We start from the raw sequence: 22050 nt of genomic DNA on the forward strand, positions 1-22050 counted from the left end.
CGGTATATATATATTTAATCAGTATCAGTCTATGTGTAATTTGATATTAATATATATATATATATATATATATATATATTAATAGTAAAATACACCTAGACAGTGTATGTGTGTGTGTATATATGTGTATATATATACTTAGATCATATATATATACAATATATATATATGATCTAAGTACATTTTTTTTTTTAACACTTATTTTAATTTTATTTGAATTCAGCCAGCAGGGGGACTACCTGTCATTACAGGCAGTCCCCCTGCTGGCAGTGCAGCAGGCAGCTAACCCGGCCATGTGATTGTGAGGTCCTCGCAAGGACCTCACTCTCACATGGGCGGGGGGGCTGCTAAAGGGCGGACGTGCCACGGGGGGCTCCCTGGGAGTCCCTCCAACCGCGATCGCCGGCGACCGGGTAAGTAAAAAAAAAAACGGAGGGCGTACTATTACGCCCGGCGGCGTTTAGAGACGCTTAAAATAGGGCGTAATAGTACGCCCTCCGGTCTTAAAGGGTTAAGGATTGAGCCAAATGTACAAGTTGTGATCTAAACAAAACCTGGCATTTGCGCTATATGTCTGTTCAACCGTAATTCACCTCTTTCATATTAAATGCACCCCCCCTTATTATATATATCATTTTATTAAAAAAAAGGGCTTTAATTTAACATGAAACATAATTTAATATGAATAAAATAGAAAAAATGGGAGAAAAGAAGAATTTTTTTTTTTTTTTTTTAATTCTTTATTTTTGTAGTGCATAAGCTGATAACAGGTTGTTGCGAGGTACCCCAAAGGCATTCCTCCAACGCATAAAAGACATTTGAAACATACAGGTACATGCAGCATCAAGCACAAATTTTATACAGATTTTGCTTTGAGATGCAGAAGTTATAGGCTTAAGAACTTTCAACTTGTAAATATAGAAGAGATAAAAATAACTGTAATATATAAAACTAACATTACATCCTCTGCGTGTCTGCGCTATATAATATCGGGTTGCATCTTGAGGATCTATGTTGCGCTACATGTGTGCCAAAGCGCTTGTATCAAAGCTGGCATGAGCTTAGTGTGTGTGGCTTTAGTAGGGATAAATGTGTAGGGGGGGGGGGGGTAGTTTGGCTTTGGTACGGCTTAGCAAGTTTGCTTACGGAGCCAGAGAGATAAATACAGAGCTTAATAAACAGATAAAACGTTCATAAATTCTATAACTGTCAGTTATGACATGAAGAAACAGTTCGTTCAGACGGTGTCAAGCTGGAGGATCCGCCGACCCCGCCAATGCCCGTCTTGGGACAAATGGAGGAATGTCCTCTACTGCCCGCATGCTTCTGTCCCGTGGAGGTAGGGTTCCCGTCGAGACTCCCAATGCTTGAAGGAAGGCAGGAGCGTCTTGGAGTTGCGAGAGTGGGAACTTCTTGCCGTTTTTCTCTGCCACTAGGTGGTGCGGGTCCCATCTATACGGGATTTCAGCCTCTCTCAGAAGCTTTGTAGTGGAGCGGAGTGATTGCCTCCAGTGCATGGTAGCTCTTGAAAGGTCCTTGTAAAAGGACAGCTGCGAGCCCTCAAAAGACAGTGAGGGGGATACTCTTGTAGTTTCCAGGACGGCTATCTTGTCAGAGTCCCTTTGAAATTGTAAGAGCACGTCTCTTGGGGCTTCTGGGGGTGCCTTGGCTGCTTTGGGCAAACGGTGGCATCTGTCAGTTGCTGCTTGCTTAACTTGCCTAGGTGGTAGTAATGTGGCCATCATTCGCCGTAAATAGTGAGGCAGTTCCTCTGATGAGATGGATTCGGGTATGCCTCTTATCCGTATATTGCGGGCTTTAGCCCTGTCTTCCAGACTTGCCAAACGCTGGCTCATGTCGCTACATTTCCTTTGTATAGCATGAAGTGCAGCATCTGTGGCTGATTGTGCCAAATGTGTGCCCCCTAGCTCCCCTTCCACTGCCTGGACCCGGCCTGTCAGTGTGGCGACATCCTCCCTCACTACTGCTATGTCGGCTTGAAACATGGCCTTAAGGTCCTGCAATAAGGCTTTAATGTCTGCCTTAGTTGAGGGGGCAGCATCCCCAAGTCCCACATACCGTGCTTGTGTAGGCAGTGTGGCTGGTAGTGTGGCAGGGAAATCATCCTCCTGTGTGCTCTCAGCTTCCGACGAAGCCGTGGAGTAGGCCGCGGTCGGCGCCATCTTGGGCTGCACGGGGTGTTGCGGCTGCCTGAACAGGCTTCCTATATCTCGGCAACCGGTCCCCGGATCCGCCCGCTGTTTCTTGGAGCGGCGCCCCATTGTCTCCGAACACTATGGAGCTCGGCTCGGCGGATTTTGTGCCCAGCGGGTCTGTTTATCCGACGTTCAGGCGCACGGCGGCTCGGAGCTCGCTGAGGATGCGACCGTCTCGCATGGGCGCTGGCTCCGCCCCCGAAAAGAAGAATTTTTTAATACATTTTTTTAGTTCTACGTGACATTTTAACTGTGAATGTCATAATACTGTTTGCTTTCACTGCAATAAAATACACATTTGTATTCAGCGATGTCTCACGTGTAAAACAGTACCCCCTATGTACAGGTTTTATGGTGTTTAGGGAAGTTACAGGGTCACAAACTCTAGCCAAAGTTAGCGTTAATATTTGTGTTTGAAAAATTAAAAAAACTAATTGAATGCCAATTTTGGCCAGTGTTTGTGACCAAGTGGCTACTAAAAAAGACTGGACATACCCCATTTGCAATACCTTGGGTTGTCTACTATTGCAAATGGCAACGTAACCAATCTGGCAAATTTTAATGTGAAAAAACTGAAACGTAGGCCTTTTATCTGACTCTGTAACTTTTGAAAACACCTTAAAACCTGTACATGAGAAGTACTGTTATACTCGGGAGACTTCGCTGAATACAAAAATTTGTGTTTCAAAACAGTCAAAAGTATCACAGAAATAATATCGTCAGTGTAAGTGCCGTTTGTGTGAAAAATGCAAAAAACATCACCTTCACTGACAATATCCTCGTTGTAATACATTTTACTATTTTGAAACACTAAAATACCGTATATACTCGAGCTTATACTCGAGTCAATGTCTGTATTATGGCAATTTGCATTGCCATAATACAGACTGGGGCTGTGTGGGCTGCAGAGCGTTTACTTACCTCTCCTGTAGCTCCCTCCTCCTCCGCGGCGGTCCGTTCAGCACCTCGGTCAGCTCCCAGTGTAAGTCTCGCGAGAGCCGCGGGGTCATAGTGCGGCCGCAAGACTTACAGTGTGAGCTGACAGAGGAGCTGCACGGACCGGCGCGGAGGAGGAGGGAGCTGACAGGAGCTGCAGGAGAGGTAAGTAAACTCTCTGCCAGCCTCGCCTCCTGAACTACCAATGCCACTGGACCACCAGGGAAGGAGAGCCCCCCTCCCTGCCATGTATCAAGCAGGGAGGGGGGACAAACAAAAATGAAATAAAATAAAAAATAATAATACATAATAATAATAAAAAATAATTATAATAAATTATTAAAATAATTAAAACAAAATTAATAATACAATTGCCCACCACTCACCAAGGCTCAGCTACACACACAAACACACTGCACTCATACACACACACTGCACTCATACACACACACTGCACTCATACACACACACTGCACTCATACACACACACTGCACTCATACACACACACTGCACTCATACACACACACTGCACTCATACACACACACTGCACTCATACACACACACTGCACTCATACACACACACTGCACTCATATAAACACACTGCACTCATATAAACACACTGCACTCATACACACACACTGCACTCATACACACACACTGCACTCATACACACACACTGCACTCATAAACACACTCCATTTACACACACTGCATTCATACACACACACTGCACTCATACACACACTGCATTCATACACACACGCTGCACTCAAATACACACACGCTGCACTCAAATACACACACGCTGCACTCAAATACACACACGCTGCACTCAAATACACACACGCTGCACTCAAATACACACACGCTGCACTCAAATACACACACGCTGCACTCAAATACACACACGCTGCACTCAAATACACACACGCTGCACTCAAATACACACACGCTGCACTCAAATACACACACGCTGCACTCAAATACACACACGCTGCACTCAAATACACACACGCTGCACTCAAATACACACACGCTGCACTCAAATACACACACGCTGCACTCATACACACACGCTGCACTCATACACACACGCTGCACTCATACACACACGCTGCACTCATACACACACGCTGCACTCATACACACACGCTGCACTCATACACACACGCTGCACTCATACACACAGGCTGCACTCATACACACAGGCTGCACTCATACACACAGGCTGCACTCATACACACAGGCTGCACTCATACACACAGGCTGCACTCATACACACAGGCTGCACTCATACACACAGGCTGCACTCATACACACAGGCTGCACTCATACACACAGGCTGCACTCATACACACAGGCTGCACTCATACACACAGGCTGCACTCATACACACAGGCTGCACTCATACACACAGGCTGCACTCATACACACAGGCTGCACTCATTCACACAGGCTGCACTCATTCACACAGGCTGCACTCATTCACACAGGCTGCACTCATTCACACAGGCTGCACTCATTCACACAGGCTGCACTCATTCACACAGGCTGCACTCATTCACACAGGCTGCACTCATTCACACAGGCTGCACTCATTCACACAGGCTGCACTCATTCACACAGGCTGCACTCATACACACAGGCTGCACTCATACACACAGGCTGCACTCATACACACAGGCTGCACTCATACACACAGGCTGCACTCATACACACAGGCTGCACTCATACACACAGGCTGCACTCATACACACATGCTGCACTCATACACACACACACACACACACACACACACTGCACTCATACACACACACACACACACACACTGCACTCATACACACACACACACACACACACTGCACTCATACACACACACACACACACACTGCATTCATACACACACACTGCATTCATACACACACACTGCATTCATACACACACACTGCATTCATTATACACACACTGCATTCATTATACACACACACTGCAAATACATATTCAATTAATATAATTTTTTTTAGGATCTAATTTTATTTAGAAATTTACCAGTAGCTACTGCATTTCCCACCCTAGTCTTATACTCGAGTCAATACGTTTTCCCAGTTTTTTGGGGTAAAATTAGGGGCATTGGCTTATATTCGGGTCGGCTTATACTCGAGTATATATGGTAGACTCACCTGGGAGGCTAAGCAGCAAAGAAAGAGGAATTGGGAGGAGCCTGATGACTGGACATACTCTATTGTACACTCTGATTGGTTAATTTTTTTTACTTACTGTTAACTGTTTCTTTGCTGCTGGGAGTTACAGTAAAGAAAGTAAAGCAAATATGAAGCCTCCTGTCTTGCCATAAAATTTACATTTCACATCAAGACCAACAGTGGTTCTATCAACACTGCCACCTACAGGTCTGTCAAATACATTGACAATTTTCATGGGGTTTTACAAACACCAAAACACTGACCCCTATAGGTCAACAGACAAACAACATTTCACATACCAATCAGTATCCAACTACACTGCCACCTATAGGACACTCGGCAGATCTCCAGTGCACTTGCATTTTGCAACACCATGTTCACTGACCCCTACCATTCAATAAGACACACAACAAATCACATAGCAAGTAGTATATCAACATCTGGTATAAATACATATATTATTACACAGTAGCAGACGCATCTGTACATACTTAACTGGTAATATAGTTCACATACATTTTTCACAGCACGCTGCTCACACAACAGACTTTCCCCTAGGAAGGGGACATACAACATACAAGGTCGGTACAGACCACTTTTTCACTTGTACATACGGCACTTAATGGGTTAAGATTGATACATATTTAACCAGTATGGCTACGATGTTTAATATTTACACATCACGGCACTTTAGTTTTCACATATACTGTACGTATTAAGATAAACTTGGTCTATGCCATATGTCTTTATGCCATACGGTTTTATCCATCCAGGTTACAGTTACTACTAAAAAACCTATACGGATTGTCAGGTTCAATACCATACTACCAGGTACATACACCTGCTCACGTAGTCATCCATCTCTTACCTTCCCTGGAATAGTAATAGTGTACTGGCAATTAGGGTTCTAGGGCCCAATAGGCATTACCCCCTTTTTTCTCTGCATTATGCTTCGGTTAGTGGTCCCGCGAGGCCAACACCCCGCCTCACACTCGGAGTCACTCGTGAGCTAGCTGCCTCGCATTGTATCATAGAGAGGGCCTCACCTGTCACTCCCCTTCCTATTTTCTGGTTATTGTCACCGAGAGGTCAACGTCCTGCCACAACGTTTGGTGGCCACACAAAATCCCCTCGCGCCAAGCATAGATAGAGCCTCTCAAGCTACTTGGCAACTAGCAGGGCCTCACCAGTCACCAAAAAACACCAAGCCTAATCGTTTCGCCTTACAGCTTAGCTAGCAAGCCAGTACAAGACCCCTGGGTACAAATAATAATTGCAATCTTTATTGTTATTTAAATATTTCTCAAAAAGGTGGTGAAGAATCACCTCTTCCTAGCACCCCGGCTAGAATTGATACACCTTAAAGCAGAGGAGATGTTGCTAGTCCAGCAGCAATCAGATCCTGGACGATCCCACACATTACCACCGACCTAAGGAGGTGACAAATTCCCTACCCTGCCACAGTAAGGAAAGCAGAGTTATTCAAACTCCTCCATACATCAACGGACAACACGGAGGCAGGGGAAGGCCCAGCTACACCAACTCAGGTGACACCCAGGCCATGCTAGCCTCACTCATAAACTCATGAGCCAAAACATTTATGACAGACTGGCAATCTCGAGTCGGTCACCACAGCCCTCACAAGGCTGGGCCTCACGCTACTGTACAACCAGCACCAACCGAAACTCGGTTACCTGGTACAATCAATTCTTATGACACACAAGACGTTAACCCTGCACGTATGATCCCAGCACATTGGGGAAACAAGGCATATATATATATATATGTATGATGATGATGTATCTGTGATGGTCAGATCCAGGGATTTCAGGTAAATCGGGAACTGACCATCCCTTGGTTGGGTTGGCATTTGGAATATGTAGAGATGTTTATTTGTGCAGGTACCCATACAGAAGGGATTTTGTCCCAAACAAATGGACAAGCATTCTCAGGCTCCAGGTACCAGAACCTCTGAACTACCAGAGACAATTGATATGAGTAGTTGCATTGCATATAGACTGTTGCATATATGTTCAAATGGTTCAGGGCACATGACAAACCATGTGTCCCAATACAACTTACAAATAACGTACTCACCATCTGTACACACCAATGCATTTTCAACACTACTGACTCATCACCATTCCAGACTTGTAGTAGATTTACTAAAGCTCTGGAGCTTCAAAAGGCTCCCATACAGGTATCATAAATACACCTTCAAGGAATATAGCATGCCCTTACCTACAGTCAGCACAACAGAACCATTGGCTGTAAACACACTCATAGCCAAGATTTGCAGAGGGGTCTTTACTTGGGTTTTCCAATCTCCACCATTTACAGCATGGCACCAAACACAAACACAAGGAAATCTTCCCTTAAACAAAGACTAACCATAGACTTATTGGCACCACACACCTCCGCTACCCCAAGTCTCAACTCCCTCATACCCTCTGAGGAGTTTCCTTACTATACAACACCATTGATCTACCTTTACAGCTATCACTCAAGCATGCGTTGAAGCTAGGTTAAGTAAGACCAATATCATCAACGCAGTAAACGGCTACCATCTACCATACACACTGGCACTTACATGGCATAAAATGGGCAATCCTTTCCCCGCTCAACTTTCGGGCTACAGATTAGCCTACTATCGATATTCGCAGATACTCTGTGCTGGTTATGATAACATATCCAGAGGCCTTACAGTCCTACACTATCTAGAAGACTTCTTGTTGATCAAAGATAACATTTTTTTCACTAGAAGCCTCACGGCAGCTTAGTCTGGTTGACCACTTAGGCGTCCCAGTACCCCATAAGAAACAGAAGGCCCAGACACTATCATCACATTACTGGGCATACAACTTGATTCAGCATCCATACACGCAAGTTACCACAAGACAAATAGGGAACATTCTCAACTACATCAATCACTACCTCCTGCTTAGTACTTACAACTGCAAGGAACTACAATCCCTACCAGGTTCCTTAATTTTGCCATGCCAATCATACCACAAGACCACGCTTTCACATCCAGAGTACTTTCCCCTTTTTTCCACACTTCCAACATGACGATCAGAGGATGTCCCTAGACACCCCAGCAACAGCAGACCTGCACATGGGAGGAATTTTCTTAACCACTTGGCATGGTAAAAGCATGTTCCTTCCAGGATTGTATGACACTTCTCCAACCAGATGGTCAGACGCGGCGTCTACCACGGGTTTGGCAGCGATCTACCGGGAACGATTGCTTTGGAGCTGTTGGCCATGGCATCCAGGTTTGGAGATTTTTCCACCACCTCAACCCCTTTGGGGATCTACCCCATTGTAGCAGCTGCTGTGGCATGGGGTAAATCATGGTCAGGGTCATCAATCCGTTGTTACTCAGACAACTAAGCACATGTCATATCATCAACAAACGCCACTCATCATCCATAAGGCCATGATATTTCTGGGGAACTCACTTGGTTGGCCACTTATCACATTTCTTTTACTTTCATGTACCAGGCAGGGGTATACATCCCTGCCAACAATTGTCTCATTTATATTCCAGGCATGTTCATCATACGCTTCCTACAGCCGCACATACAGTCACGGCCACTCTGTCGTTCCAGAGACAAAATCATGTATTAGACATACTCATGCAGCATAGCATGCACTATCCCACCTAGCACTTTCGTCCCATACTTGTAGAACGCATAACACAGCTTTTCACCTGGCTTAAAGAATCTCATTGGAACATGACATAGCTCAACCTGTGTCATAACATTTCTCCAAGGTTTTGCTTCTTTTTGGCACCTTAAACTATCTCACACACCTTTAATTATATATTTTACAGGCATTCAACAACACAGGATAATCTATGGCCAAAACTACCATAACTTCATGCTATCATACCAGACAAGAATATACTCAGAGGTTTTCAGGAATCCATTCCCCCACGTTCCTCTCAGAGATTACCAATAGCCATCCAACTTTTCCATCCTTATCGGACCTATTAGATCTACAACCATTCAATTATACTACCAAGTTGGCCATTGCCTTCTATGCCTTTCTCAGGCCAGAGAATCCACTACCATCACCACCACTCAGACAGATCATTGTCTTCAACGATCCCACGTACGTAAACTCATATATCATTACCTATTGGCTCTACCACATTCCGAAACAAGTCAACACGCACCAACAGTAGAGATAACATACTATCCTACCCACAACAAATGGTGTCCACTTTCGGTCCTAGATTCCTACCTTCAGAATCCTTCCAGGAATTAAATCCTGTAATGCATTTAAGGAAATGTCTGGTTAATTTGTATATATTTGTTGACTGTATTAAATCTTTGATTATTCATTTTTGCCCTCTTTATTTACAGGCCTACCGTATCGTCTGTCTCGGCCCACCACAACCGACTTACTCTCTTTATACTATCCTATGCTTATACTGGGTCCTTACTCCATATACGGCTATCTGCCCTTTACATAAGTATTAAGGCCGTTTGGCCTGTATTTGTGGGAGGGGCTTAAATTAATTCACTCCCCTATATAAGGGACACCCCTTACCTGACTCATATCGCTTGAGGTCAGCATCAGAATTTCCCTCCCACCCACTCCTCATTTCAACACTTTCTCTTTTCTTTCCATTTACTTTACTTTCTTACTCCTTGGTGGGCCCTCTTTATTTACAGGCCTACCGTATAGTCGTTCTCGGCACACCACAACCGACTTGCTCCCTTTATACTATCCTACGCTTATGCTGGATCCTTACTCCATATACGGCTATTTGCCCCTTACACAAATAAATAAATATATATATATATATATATTTAATCAATATCATTGTACGTGTATTTTGATAATATATATAAATATATATTTTATTAATATTAAAATACACTTATACTGTGTATGTATGTATTTGTGTATATATGTACTTAGATCATTTTATATATATTTTAATTTACGGCAGGGACGTTCTATGCCGCCTGCCGGCGTTTAGGACCGAGTCCCCAAGGACGGCATAGAAAGCACGCCATCCTTAAGGGGTTAAGTTCAGTGTAATATGAGACTTTTTGTTGAATTGCATTGTGATTTACTCTTAGAGAGATAGTTGTGAAAAAGTCAGTCACATCAGCTCAGTCAGTCTCTTGGGTTAGGATGTTTAGGATAGTTGGGGGGGCTCAGAGCTGCGGGAGTTGTCAGGCGGTCTGGACCTCCTCTCCCAAGTGTAGAACCTGGTGCTGTGCCGCAATAAGCTGCAGAGCATGCTCTCGGCAAGCAGAAGGCCCTGTGGGTGTTGGAACTGCAGGTGGAGATTACTCAGCTATCTGACCTCTGCACCCTCCCCAGCTGTAACCGGCTGCGGGGCTTTGTGCCCTCTCATGGGGGGGGGGGGGGAGAGGATGTAATTTTCAGCCGATATGACTCTTTTTTAGGCCGAAATGGGATAGGCCCATTTTTGACCAATAATTTCGGTGCATCCCTAGTTTCGAGGCTGATGTTTGGAAACTCAAAATTTCAGCTCCCTCCACAGATTTTCTATGGCAGGCTTCCCCAAACTTCAGCCCTCCAGATGTTGCTGACCTAAAATGATTCTATGAACGAAATAGGGGAGTTGTAGTTCAGCAACATCTGGAGGGCCGGAGTTGGAAAAGCCTGTTCTATGGGATTAAGGTCTGGGGACTGGCTATGCCACTCCAGAACCTTAATGTGCTTCTTCTTGAGCCACTCCTTTGTTGCCTTGGCTGTGTGTTTTAGGTCATTGTCAGGCTGGAATACCCATCCACGACCCCTTTTCAATGCCCTGGCTGAGGGAAGAAGATTCTCACCCAAGATTTGACGGTACATGGCCCCGTCCATCGTCCTTTTGATGCAGTTGTCCTGTCTTGGCAGAAAACCACCCCCAAAGCATAATGTTTCTACCTCCATGTTTGACGGTGGGGATGGTGTTCTTTGGGGTCATAGTCTGCATTCCTCCTCCTCCAAACACGATGAGTTGAGTTGATGCCAAAGAGCTTGACTTTGGTCTCATCTGAGCCCAACCCTTTCACCCAGTTCTCCTCTGAATCATTCAGATGTTCATTGGCAAACTTCAGACGGGCCTGTACATGTGCTTTCTTGAGCAGGGGGACCTTGCGGGTGCTGCAGGATTTCAGTCCTTCACAGCGTAGTGTGTTACCAATTTTACCAATTGTTTTCTTGGTGACTATGGTCCCAGCTGCCTTGAGATCATTAACAAGATCCTCCAGTGTAGTCCTGGGCTGATTCCTCACGGTTTTTTTGATCATTGAAACTCCACAAGGTAAGATCTTGCATGGAGCACCAAACCGAGGGAGACTGACAGTTATTTTGTGTTTCTTCCATTCTCGAATAATCGCACCAACTGTCAACTTCTAACCAAGCTGCTTGGCATTGGTCTTGTAGCCTATTCCAGCCTTGTGTAGGTCTACAATCTTGTCCCTGACATCCCTGGACAGCACTTTGGTCTTGGCCATAGTGGAGAGTTTGACATCTGATTTGATTGCTTCTGTGGACAGGTGTCTTTTATACAAGTAACGAGCTGAGATTAGGAGAACTCCCTTTAAGAGAATGCTCCTAATCACAGCTTGTTACCTCTATAAGAGACACATGGGAGCCAGAAATCTTGCTGATTGATAGGGGATCAAATACTTATTTCACTAATTGACATGCTAATCAATTTACAACTTTTTTGGCATGCGTTTTTTCTGGATTTTAATTTTGTTATTCTGTCTCTCACTCTTAAAATACATCTAACATTACAATTATAGACAGATAATTTCTTTGTCAGTGGACAAATGTTCAAAATCAGCAGGGGATCAAATACTTTTTTCCCTCACTGTAATTTAAAGGTTAGATTGAAGATTAGAAGACAGTGCTGTATTCCTGGCACTATAGCTGAATCTGCCTCCCCCTCCTTCATGCTTGCCCCCCCCCCACTCCCACGTGAATAAAGGGGTAAACCCCCCCCGCGTGGCTGTTTAGGAGGCAGCTTTTACATTGCAGGACTAAGTGCAATAGGGGCACTGTACCCAGAACTGAAGTGGTCTGGGTGCCTATAGTGTCACTTTAACCCCTTAAGGACACATGACATGTGTGACATGTCATGATTCCCTTTTATTCCAGAAGTTTGGTCCTTAAGGGGTTAATGATAAAAAAAATTATATGTATTAAGTGTGGGTGCACTTAATGAGGCTATTGAAGAAACTGATGGCAAAAATAGTTTGCCTTGCTTCATATTGGGTTAAATATTTTTGTTCACAATACTCATGTGATGCAAACCATGGGCAAAGTCATGATCAGAGAGAACAAAGTCCTTGTTTCTTCAGCTGTAGAAAAGAAAAACAAAAACCAATCTTGAACAAATAATTGTATTCATGTATTAGTGCACACATAAAATGTATTTTACATGATAGAATAAATGCCCCTCCTGGCTAGCACCATGCTATTTTTTAAATATAAAAAAATAGTTGTACAGAAATTAACATATATTTCAAATTTCTATAGGTGTACTTTTATTTATTTATTTATTTATTAAGCTAGTCTAACATTCTTTAGTACATATACAGGGCCCTATATAGAATACTAAAAAAGTCAGAAATCTGATGTACCATGTTTAGGAGACATGGACCTTTAAAACAAGGGTATTTTGATTATGAGAAGAGGAAGAATGGCACATGCTGAGCTATGTTTTAAATGAACACACTAAACACCAAAACACCATAACCAGTACAGCACCCTCACGCTCTTTTCATTGTAAGTCAAACATGTCAAACTCAATGGCTAGCACGGACCACATAAACAAGGTTTAAGTTTATGTGGGACGCAAAAAAAACAACTTAAATTTTCATAGAAACGTAGGTTTGTTTTAAAATGTACAGTATATATATATAAAAAAAAACAGCATCCCCCTCTACTAAATCCCAGTCCCCCATCTGTACTAATTCACAGTCACCCCCTCTATACTAAATCCCAGTACCCCCCTCTAGTAAACCCCAGACCTCGTTTAAAAACAAAAAAAAATGTTAGCCAACAAGCAGACTCCACTCACATTACCGCTGCCAGTATGCGACTCCGGAGTTCAGCCTCTGGTATACCCCCAATGGCGCCGTCCGCATCCTGTGCCAAACTGATCCTCCTGCTACTCCTTGAAAACCTGTGAAGGTGAAGCATGTTAACGTCACTTCAGAATGTGGCATTGCGTGCCCCACCAGGTTCTCCACTGTCCAGCCGCGGCCATCGCAACACTGACTGACATACACACTCTCTGACATACACAAACACACACTGACAGTCACACACACTGGCAGACAGACACACACACTCACATCCTTTTATTCATTGCTCCCTACCTTTGGGAGCTGGTGTGGGACCTCTTTCTGATCTTCTCTTGGGAGCTCGGTCTTCTTGCGCCTCACTGCTCCCGCACAGTTTAGTGATGTCATTCCGGTGCCCGGCCTCACTTCAGACGGCACGCGCGAGGGAGCAGTGAGGAGCAAGAAGACTGAGCTCCCTTGCTGCCGCCAGAGACCTCTTCCCCGGCTGGGTAAATGAGCAGAGTAGGCACCTGCAATGTGGGGAGAGCAGATGCCTACTCTGCTTTAGTAAGCATGTCAAGCTCGCGGGCCGCATGCGGCCCCAGGGCGCGAGTTTGACATGCTTGTTGTAAGTAGTCTAATCATTGTAGAACGGTGTTGCTCCCAACTTGCTCTCCAGAGCACACCTAGTACCATAACCACTATAGAATGCAACATTGGTTGTTGTGCATGGAGTGTTTTTTTTAAAGAGATTTTAGTATAATATTTGAATTTTACTTTGAACTCCAGACTATTCCTGTTTTAGTGAGTAATTAGTTCCGGAAAGATGGTTGAAGAGGGTATCCATACAGAAACAACATATTTCCAGTTGTGTGACTTCTAATAATCTTGCCTTTTTTAAGCGCTATATGATGGTTTAGGAGAGTTATCAGCGTGGCATCATCTGCAATGTGCTGCATTGGTAATCGCAGTGGAAACCAAGGGGATCGAAAAGCACTTTACATTGATAATTATTCTACTTTTAAAAACTTGGCTCTATTTTCCAAATGGTGAAGTTTTGATGAATCTGCCCCATTATCTCGCTAACGGATTAAAAAAAGGGGTGGATGATGTTGAAAGAAAATTAATAAAATGTGTGGTTCAGTCAGTAACACCTACTGGGGTGGGGTGGGCATTATCTGCGCTAAAATGACCAAGTAGCAACATTGCATCTCCATTCAACTCTGATAAAACCACATTATAGAAAAAGGCAAATAGAGATAGATCATACAAATTATGACATCTGCTTTCAGGGGAGAAATACAAATCTGGTTTGGTGAGTCTACTTAATTTATAACGACCTTCTTTATTTTGCTTCAGGATAGAAAGTAATTGACTGTGAAAGCCTAAATATAATAAATGAGTTTCTCTTTGATGCCTCATTAGTTGAAGTTCCAAGTTACCTGGCATTTTGGCACCAACATAATTTACTGATGATGTTCAGTCAGCATTCTGTTCAAATATAATTTATACTTGGTTCTAAGGCCGATTGGGACATCCAGCCCTAATATGATTTTTACAAAGATCTCATTTTTCATTCTTCTTATTTTTTTTTCTCACATTGGATAGAAACTTCTCATGTTTTTCTTTCACTTAACGCTGAAATGAAATGTTCATCTTGTGCTCCGGATGTTATTTTTTCTTTTTCTGCCACGGGACAAGAAAAAAAAGATGAAATGTAATCTCCTAATCCTTGTTCATGAACGTATCATTTTATTATTTATTATTATTTTACACCAGATAACCAGTGCTACGCTAAAGTGTTCTAACTCGTGAAAATGTATTCTCACAAAGGCTTATGGGGGAGTTTCTCCTTACTACAGAGTTATCTACAATAATGTTTCCAGGAAACAGCCACTGATCAATTTAACCTCTTCTCCCAACAACGTTTATATACATGCCAACATTTACTCTGTATTGTTAAGAAATGCAAAATGGAATTCAGCTCCTAAAGCCCCTGCATACATCCTTCCCGGACAGAACTGAATTTGTCTGCCAATCTCCCACTCAGAATCATTGCAGTGAACATGTATGTGGCAGCCCCCCCCCCCCCTTCACAGCTCTTACTTCAGGAGCGAGGTATCTGAGTACCGCACAGCAAGGTGAAAGGGACACTATATCATCTCATTGAAGTGGTCTGGGTGCGGTTCTCCTGTCAGTTTAACCCTGCAATTGGAATGAATGCAGTTATTGATAAACTGCAATAATTACCTTGCAGGTTAAATTCCACCTCCAGTGGGTGTCTACCAGACAGCCACTAGAGGCGTTTCCAGGTAGTTAGGTTACTTTTGGTCGCCAAACTGATGCTGGATGTCTTCATGCTTTGCATTGCTTTGCATGAGAACATCCAGTGTCGGCTAAAAGAAGGAAAGCATCGATTCAATTGATTGCGGTGCATTAGGTCCCCAACATTGGCTGACAACGACGGCAGAGGAGCAGAGCCAGACCCTGCGCTGAGGAACATAGACGCTGGAATCAGGTAAGTGACAGAAGGGTTTTAACCCTTTCTGCGCTGCATAGCAGGAGCGCTAGGTTGTATTCTATAAGGTTGCACTATAGTTTCCCTTTAACATTTCAATTTCTCTGCCTTCCACGACGTTGGATGCGAAATTCACAACCTATGTGCAGAACGTCCATAGGAAAGCATTGAGAAATGCTTTCCTATGGACTGTTTGAATGCGCGCATGGCTCTTGCCGTGCATGCGCATTCCGCTCCACTCGGGAGCTGATGGCGGGGGAGGAGAGGTCACCAGCTCCTAGGAACTGACTGCGAGCGCGTCTCTTGCATTCAGTAGATGACGTCGGAAAAGGGAGGAAAGTCCCCAGCTCCCAGGGAGCCCGGCGCTGGATTAAGGTAAGCTGCTGAAGGGGTTTTAAGGGGTTTTGAAGGGGGGCCCTGAGGGTGAGGGTCCCCCAAGGATGCTATAGTGTCAGGAAAACAAGTTTGTTTTCCTGACACTATAATGATCCTTTAACAATATATGAAGCTGTAGGAGCCAGTTTTTTTAACTAACAAAGTTTAATTTTCAACAAGAAGAATTCAATTCTTAAAGGACAACTATAGTGCCTGGAAAACAAATTCCTTTTCCTGGCTCTATAGGGTCTTTGGGTCCCCCACACCCTCTGGGTCCCCTTCCTGGGAGGAAGGGGTTAAACGCTTACCTTTCTCCAGCGCCGGGCTCCCTCTGCGCTGGGGATTCTCCTCCCTCTTCCAACGTCATCCGTTAAATGCGCATGAGCGGCAAAAGCCGCACTTGCATTCAGTCAGTGCATAGAAAAGCATTTCTCAATGCTTATCTATGGATGGTAGCGTCTTCTCACTGTGATTTTCACAGTGAGAAGCGCAGAATCGCCTCTAGCGGCTGTCAATGAGACAGCCACTAGAGGCTAGATTAACCCTAATGTAAACATAGCAGTTTCTCTGAAACTGCTATGTTTACAGCTGCAGGGTTAATAACCCTAGATGGCACCCAGACCACTTCACTGAGCTGAAATGGTCTGGGTGCCTATAGTGGTCCTTTAACCCCTTAAGGACACATGACGTGTGTGACACGTCATGATTCCCTTTTATTCCAGAAGTTTGGTCCTTAAGGGGTTAAAAGGAACACTAAAATTACCAGAACCACTACTGATTAATGTTCTGGTGTCTGTAGCCTGTCCCTGTAGCCTTTTCAGTGTGAACCCTGCCTTTTCTGAGAAAAGGCAGTGTTTACATTGCTGTCTAGTAACACCTCTAGTGACGGCTACTCAGACGGCCACTGGAGAGTCCTGTGTGCAGCACCTATGTTCCTAATCTCCACACTCTGTATGGAGGTGCTAAATGTTACCCATAGAGAACATGCACAATATCCTCCCAATGCTTTTCTATGGGGAAGCTTTTGCTTAGCTGAGATCATAAAGATTGATGATCTCAGCCATGGAGGCGGGACCAGCTAGGGCAAAACCGGCACATGGGGGGAAAAGGAGGGGGGGAGTAAAATCACCTTTCTCATTTGATTGGAGGGGGGCAGATACCTAAACAGACACACACAAAGTGACACACACACACTCGCTCTCTCTCACACTCACATATTGACATATTCATTTTAATTTATGTCCACCCAGACTCCCTACCTCTGGGATTGCTGAGTGGATCTTCCTGTCATATTCCTGCTCCCGGCATCACTAAACCGTAAGTGAGGGCTTGGCAACGGCAGCGTAATGATGTGTGAACGTGATTATGTCAACAGGCTGAGGATTAGTTTCACCTAAACGGCTTCCTCATATCAGTGTTGCCCTCACCTTAAGAGAATAGCTTTTGCTAGGGTGTTTTTATTTTAACTTGTATTTCGACTTCTACATCACTTTGCTTGGATTACTGCTTAAATGAGTCCCACACCATATATGATCATTTGGAGCACTGAAATGGTGAGCAGACTAAATACTGCTATTTGCTTGTGAGTAGATTTGGCATATTTTTCTTTGTGTAACAGTGCTATCTGTGTTACACTATATGTTCTCTCTTTTCTTTTTATGGTACTATATATGTATGGACCGTATATACTGAAGAGCTGCTTCGAATTCATATAGACATATTCAAAGTGAGTGTTCCTTTATTTGGAGCAGTTTGTGATTGATTGCACACATTTTGCACATATATTGTTTACTATTTTTTGCACATTTAACAAATACCACTGTGTTCACGCACTTTGTTTGCACTTTGGTTGTATATTTTTTTTAAATATTGTTTTAAAGGTATAGCGCACTTTTTTTCTGTTTGTGTTTTTTTATACAATTATTGTGGCTAGGTTGCAAAAAAAAAAAAAAAAGAAGCAACCGGGGGGCATGTATAAATATTAACTCCAATTCCAACACTAAACATGATCCAGTTGGTGACGTATTTTCCATTTATAAATGTATGATACATTATAGGCTTCATACAGGTGAACAAAAGTTAAAATCTGTACTTTTTCTTTTTTATTAAAAAAAAAGTTATCTTCTATTTATTTTTCTTACAGTTAAGATTAATTCTACTCCATCATAAATCTATCAAGTTTCATCAAGTGATCTAATGCAGTGGTTTCCCAACCAGTCCTCATGGCCCACCAACGGTCCAGTATTTATGTATTTCCCTGTTGTATTCCAATGGAGATACTGACAAACCAAGGACTGTTGGTGGGTAATGAGGACTGGTTTGGGAGATCTAAGTAAATGTATGCAAAAGTCATGCTTTATGCTACCGTTCCTGTTTATTGTTATTCATATGGGGCTCACAGGTATGTACAATACATATTGATTTACTAAATTGTAAAGTTAATTAATGCTGCCAAAAGGACAGCTAACTTGAAGAAATAGTCCAATTTGGCTATATTGGCCAAAACATGATACTTTAATTGTTTAAATTTGTGAATAACCCCAACTAGAGAGACTATAGTGTGTGTAACTTGGGAAACAAGAAACTATTGACAAAAATGTCTTAAATGATATAGTCCTGCATTTTGCAAGTTGGGTCTGGAGTCACCACTATTCCGTTTAGTGAGTAGACCCCCCTCCTCTATAATAATTGTGCCAAGGGTTTGCCATCACTCCTGTAGGTTTTCTTTTAGATGTCAATGACCATAAAGTGTGTGAGTGATTATTCATAGAGAATTTTAAAAAATGTACATATATTTTGTTGTCTTATAAGCATCTGTCACATCATTTTTTTTTGTACGTCTTTTCCTTTAAAGCTCAGAGCAATCCATATGTTTGTATTTTAATTATTTCATTTTTTAATTTTTTTATTTTAATCTGCAGTTGGATGCTGACAGTTACGAGACTGATCCTGAGCTGGCCAAGATTCGCAAGGAAAATAATTACTCCTGGATGGATATAATAACAATACATAAAGATACACTGCCAAATTATGAACAGAAGGTACTGGGCCATATTTGCCTTCTTTCTAGCATTAAGACTAATACGGTTCTGGTGCAGCAAGATACAACATACATAGTTCCCAGGAAGTCTAAGTGTCCTTTCTCTGTAATATACACTATTTAATAGAAACATTAACATTAAAGTGACTTCATTATCCAGTTCAGACAAGGCAAAACCACGGCAAACACTGCAAATGAAGAGGGGAAAAAATAAACAATGTTTACCTTCTTTTCTTCTCTGTATGCTTTCTCTACGCTGACTGCCAGGAGTGAAGGACAGACCTTATAACAGTGATGGACAGGGAGCTAAGCTGGAGGTACCCAGTTACAGGATAGACAGGTGTTGATTTCTATATTTAATTTTATTTTCACAAATACATATTTGTTAAATATAGGGGTGAGTAAAGCTATTAAAATGTTGGGAAATTACAGTTCCCCATTTAAAGGGATACTCGAATGTAACCACTAACCTCTCTTATTATCTATGTGGGTGCTATTGATTGGCTGAGATTGCGGGGCTAACCTACCCCCAGCATTCTAAGTAAAGCAGCGCTGTTCAGTTTTGATAAACTTGCCCTAGATGGGGAAGTGTTAATTCCACATTATCAGTGTGATCATGGAGGGGGCTCTCTCCGGTGTCAAATTGTTCCTAAAAAGGCGTAACTGTAAACCAGAGCATGATGTCCTGGTACTCTTCAGCATGCTTTAATTGTTGTTCCTTACCGTGTCCCATAAAAAAAAATGCAGGATCTCATTCTGTTCTATAGGCCTTAACCGTATCCCATAAGCTTCTGTCGAGCAGGAGGAATTTTAACTGAATGCCAGGGAATTTAAATCAGACAAATTTGTTAAAGCAAACTTTGCATTTAGTGAATAGAATCCAACTGTATTCCAGGAGAGAGGAAAAGGGTCTCCTTGCACCATTGCTCATGCATATGGTGCCTCAGAGTATCCCTTTAAGTGCAATTACCACATTGCGGCACTTTATATAACTCAGAATAATTTACTCTAGTGTTAACTGTCAGGAGTTTAAAGTAAATTTCGAATTGTAAGTCACAAAAAAAAAAAAAATAAGGAAATATTTTCAAGTCTGTTATGTTTTTAATCTGGCTATATTGGCCTAAATTGTACATTTGTGACAATTCAAACTTTAGTAAAATACTATGACTGTTCGGATCCTGGAAGAAGAGCTGGCATAAGAGCTAATACTTGGATAAAATGCATGAAAACGTATATTCATATCCATCAGTTCTACTCCTTGTGAAATCCGAGACCTATTTTCTGAGAATCTGAGACTGCACTGCAATTATTTTCATTGTACATTCAATTCTGTTGATGGTAAAACAAACGTAGATGCCTGTCCTGATGACATAAGTCATGTAGTTGAAATGGACACAATGTATCTGTAGAAATCTGTAGAATCTGTTTAAAAGGGTATATTTCACAAAGTCTGTAGATTACATGATACCTAAAGTAACATGGAAACCATAGTCTTTATTACGGCTGCTTGGCAGTCATGGGAATAGTAACATGAAAGTCGAAGGTTTAATTCCGAAGCATGACAGATGAAGGTAATTTTTTTTTCCATATTTCCACTCTTGATATATAAGATGACAAGTCAACAAACAGAATATATGAATTCTGATTTCACATGTCAGGATTTTTAGTTTAGTGAGGAGTTGACTTAAATAATGCATTACAGTTTATGTAGACTTGTTTTCTTGTATAAAACGCATGGAGCAGAGTTCTTACAGTGGCGCTATCTCCATGGAAACCAAGGAATATCCCGGCTGATTGCTCCACTAGAATTTGCTCGTTATGCACCCTGTGTGTCAGTTCTTCAAGATAGATAACTAAAAGCCAAACCTCTCCATTCAGTTGAAGATTTTTTATGAAGAGCACTTGCACCTAGATGACGAAATCCGTTATGTCCTGGAAGGGAGTGGATATTTTGATGTGCGAGACAAAGAGGAGCGCTGGATCCGAATTTCCATGAAGAAAGGAGACATGATTACATTACCAGCTGGCATTTATCACCGATTTACACTGGATGAAAATGTTAGTACGACTTCCATTTTAAATGCAGATTAAAAAGTGTTTTAACTTTCATATTCCTTACAAACAGAGTGGTAATGGGACACTATAGTCACGAAAACAACTTAAATTGAATGAATCCGTTTTCGTGTATAAATCATGCACCTGCAGTCTCACTGCTCAGTTTTTGCCATTTAGTAGTTAAATCACTTTATTTAGCACCCCAGTCACACCTCCCTGCATGTGACTCGCATAGCCTTCCTAAACACTTCCTGTAAAGAGTCATTTTCTTCCTTTATTGCAAATTCTGTATAATTTAGATTTCCTTATCTCCTGCTTCTGTATAGCTTGATAGACCATGCAGGAGCCTCCTGTGTGCAATTAAAGTTAAATTTACAGAACAGGAGATAAATTCATTTAAGGTAAGTTACATCTGATTAAAAGCGAAACTTTTTTTTTTTTTTTCCTCATGCAGGTTGTGTCAGTCACAACCAGGGGATGTGTGGCTAGAGCTGCATAAACAGAAACAGTGATTTACTGAGCAGTGAAACTTTGGAGGCATGATCTATACACAAAAACTGCTTTATTAAGTTGTTTGGCTGACTATAGTGTTCCTTTAATCATTTACTAATGGGGAAGGGTGATACGTTACGCAGAAACACAGGACAATTAAAATAAG

At 42.5% G+C, this 22050-nt stretch overlaps 1 protein-coding gene across 1 annotated transcript in view; it reads left to right on the forward strand.

Moving 5' to 3' along the window:
* The window catches only part of ADI1 (acireductone dioxygenase 1), a 48795-nt gene that overhangs the window by 25624 nt on the left and 1121 nt on the right, over positions 1-22050 (forward strand). Inside the window, exons 2-3 of the mRNA XM_063440888.1 lie at positions 19219-19338; positions 21216-21395. Of these exons, the coding sequence (XP_063296958.1) occupies positions 19219-19338; positions 21216-21395 (300 nt within the window). The remainder of the gene's footprint in view (positions 1-19218; positions 19339-21215; positions 21396-22050) is intronic.

This window comes from Pelobates fuscus, chromosome 2 (assembly GCF_036172605.1).
Source record: "Pelobates fuscus isolate aPelFus1 chromosome 2, aPelFus1.pri, whole genome shotgun sequence".
Lineage (NCBI taxonomy): Eukaryota > Metazoa > Chordata > Amphibia > Anura > Pelobatidae > Pelobates > Pelobates fuscus.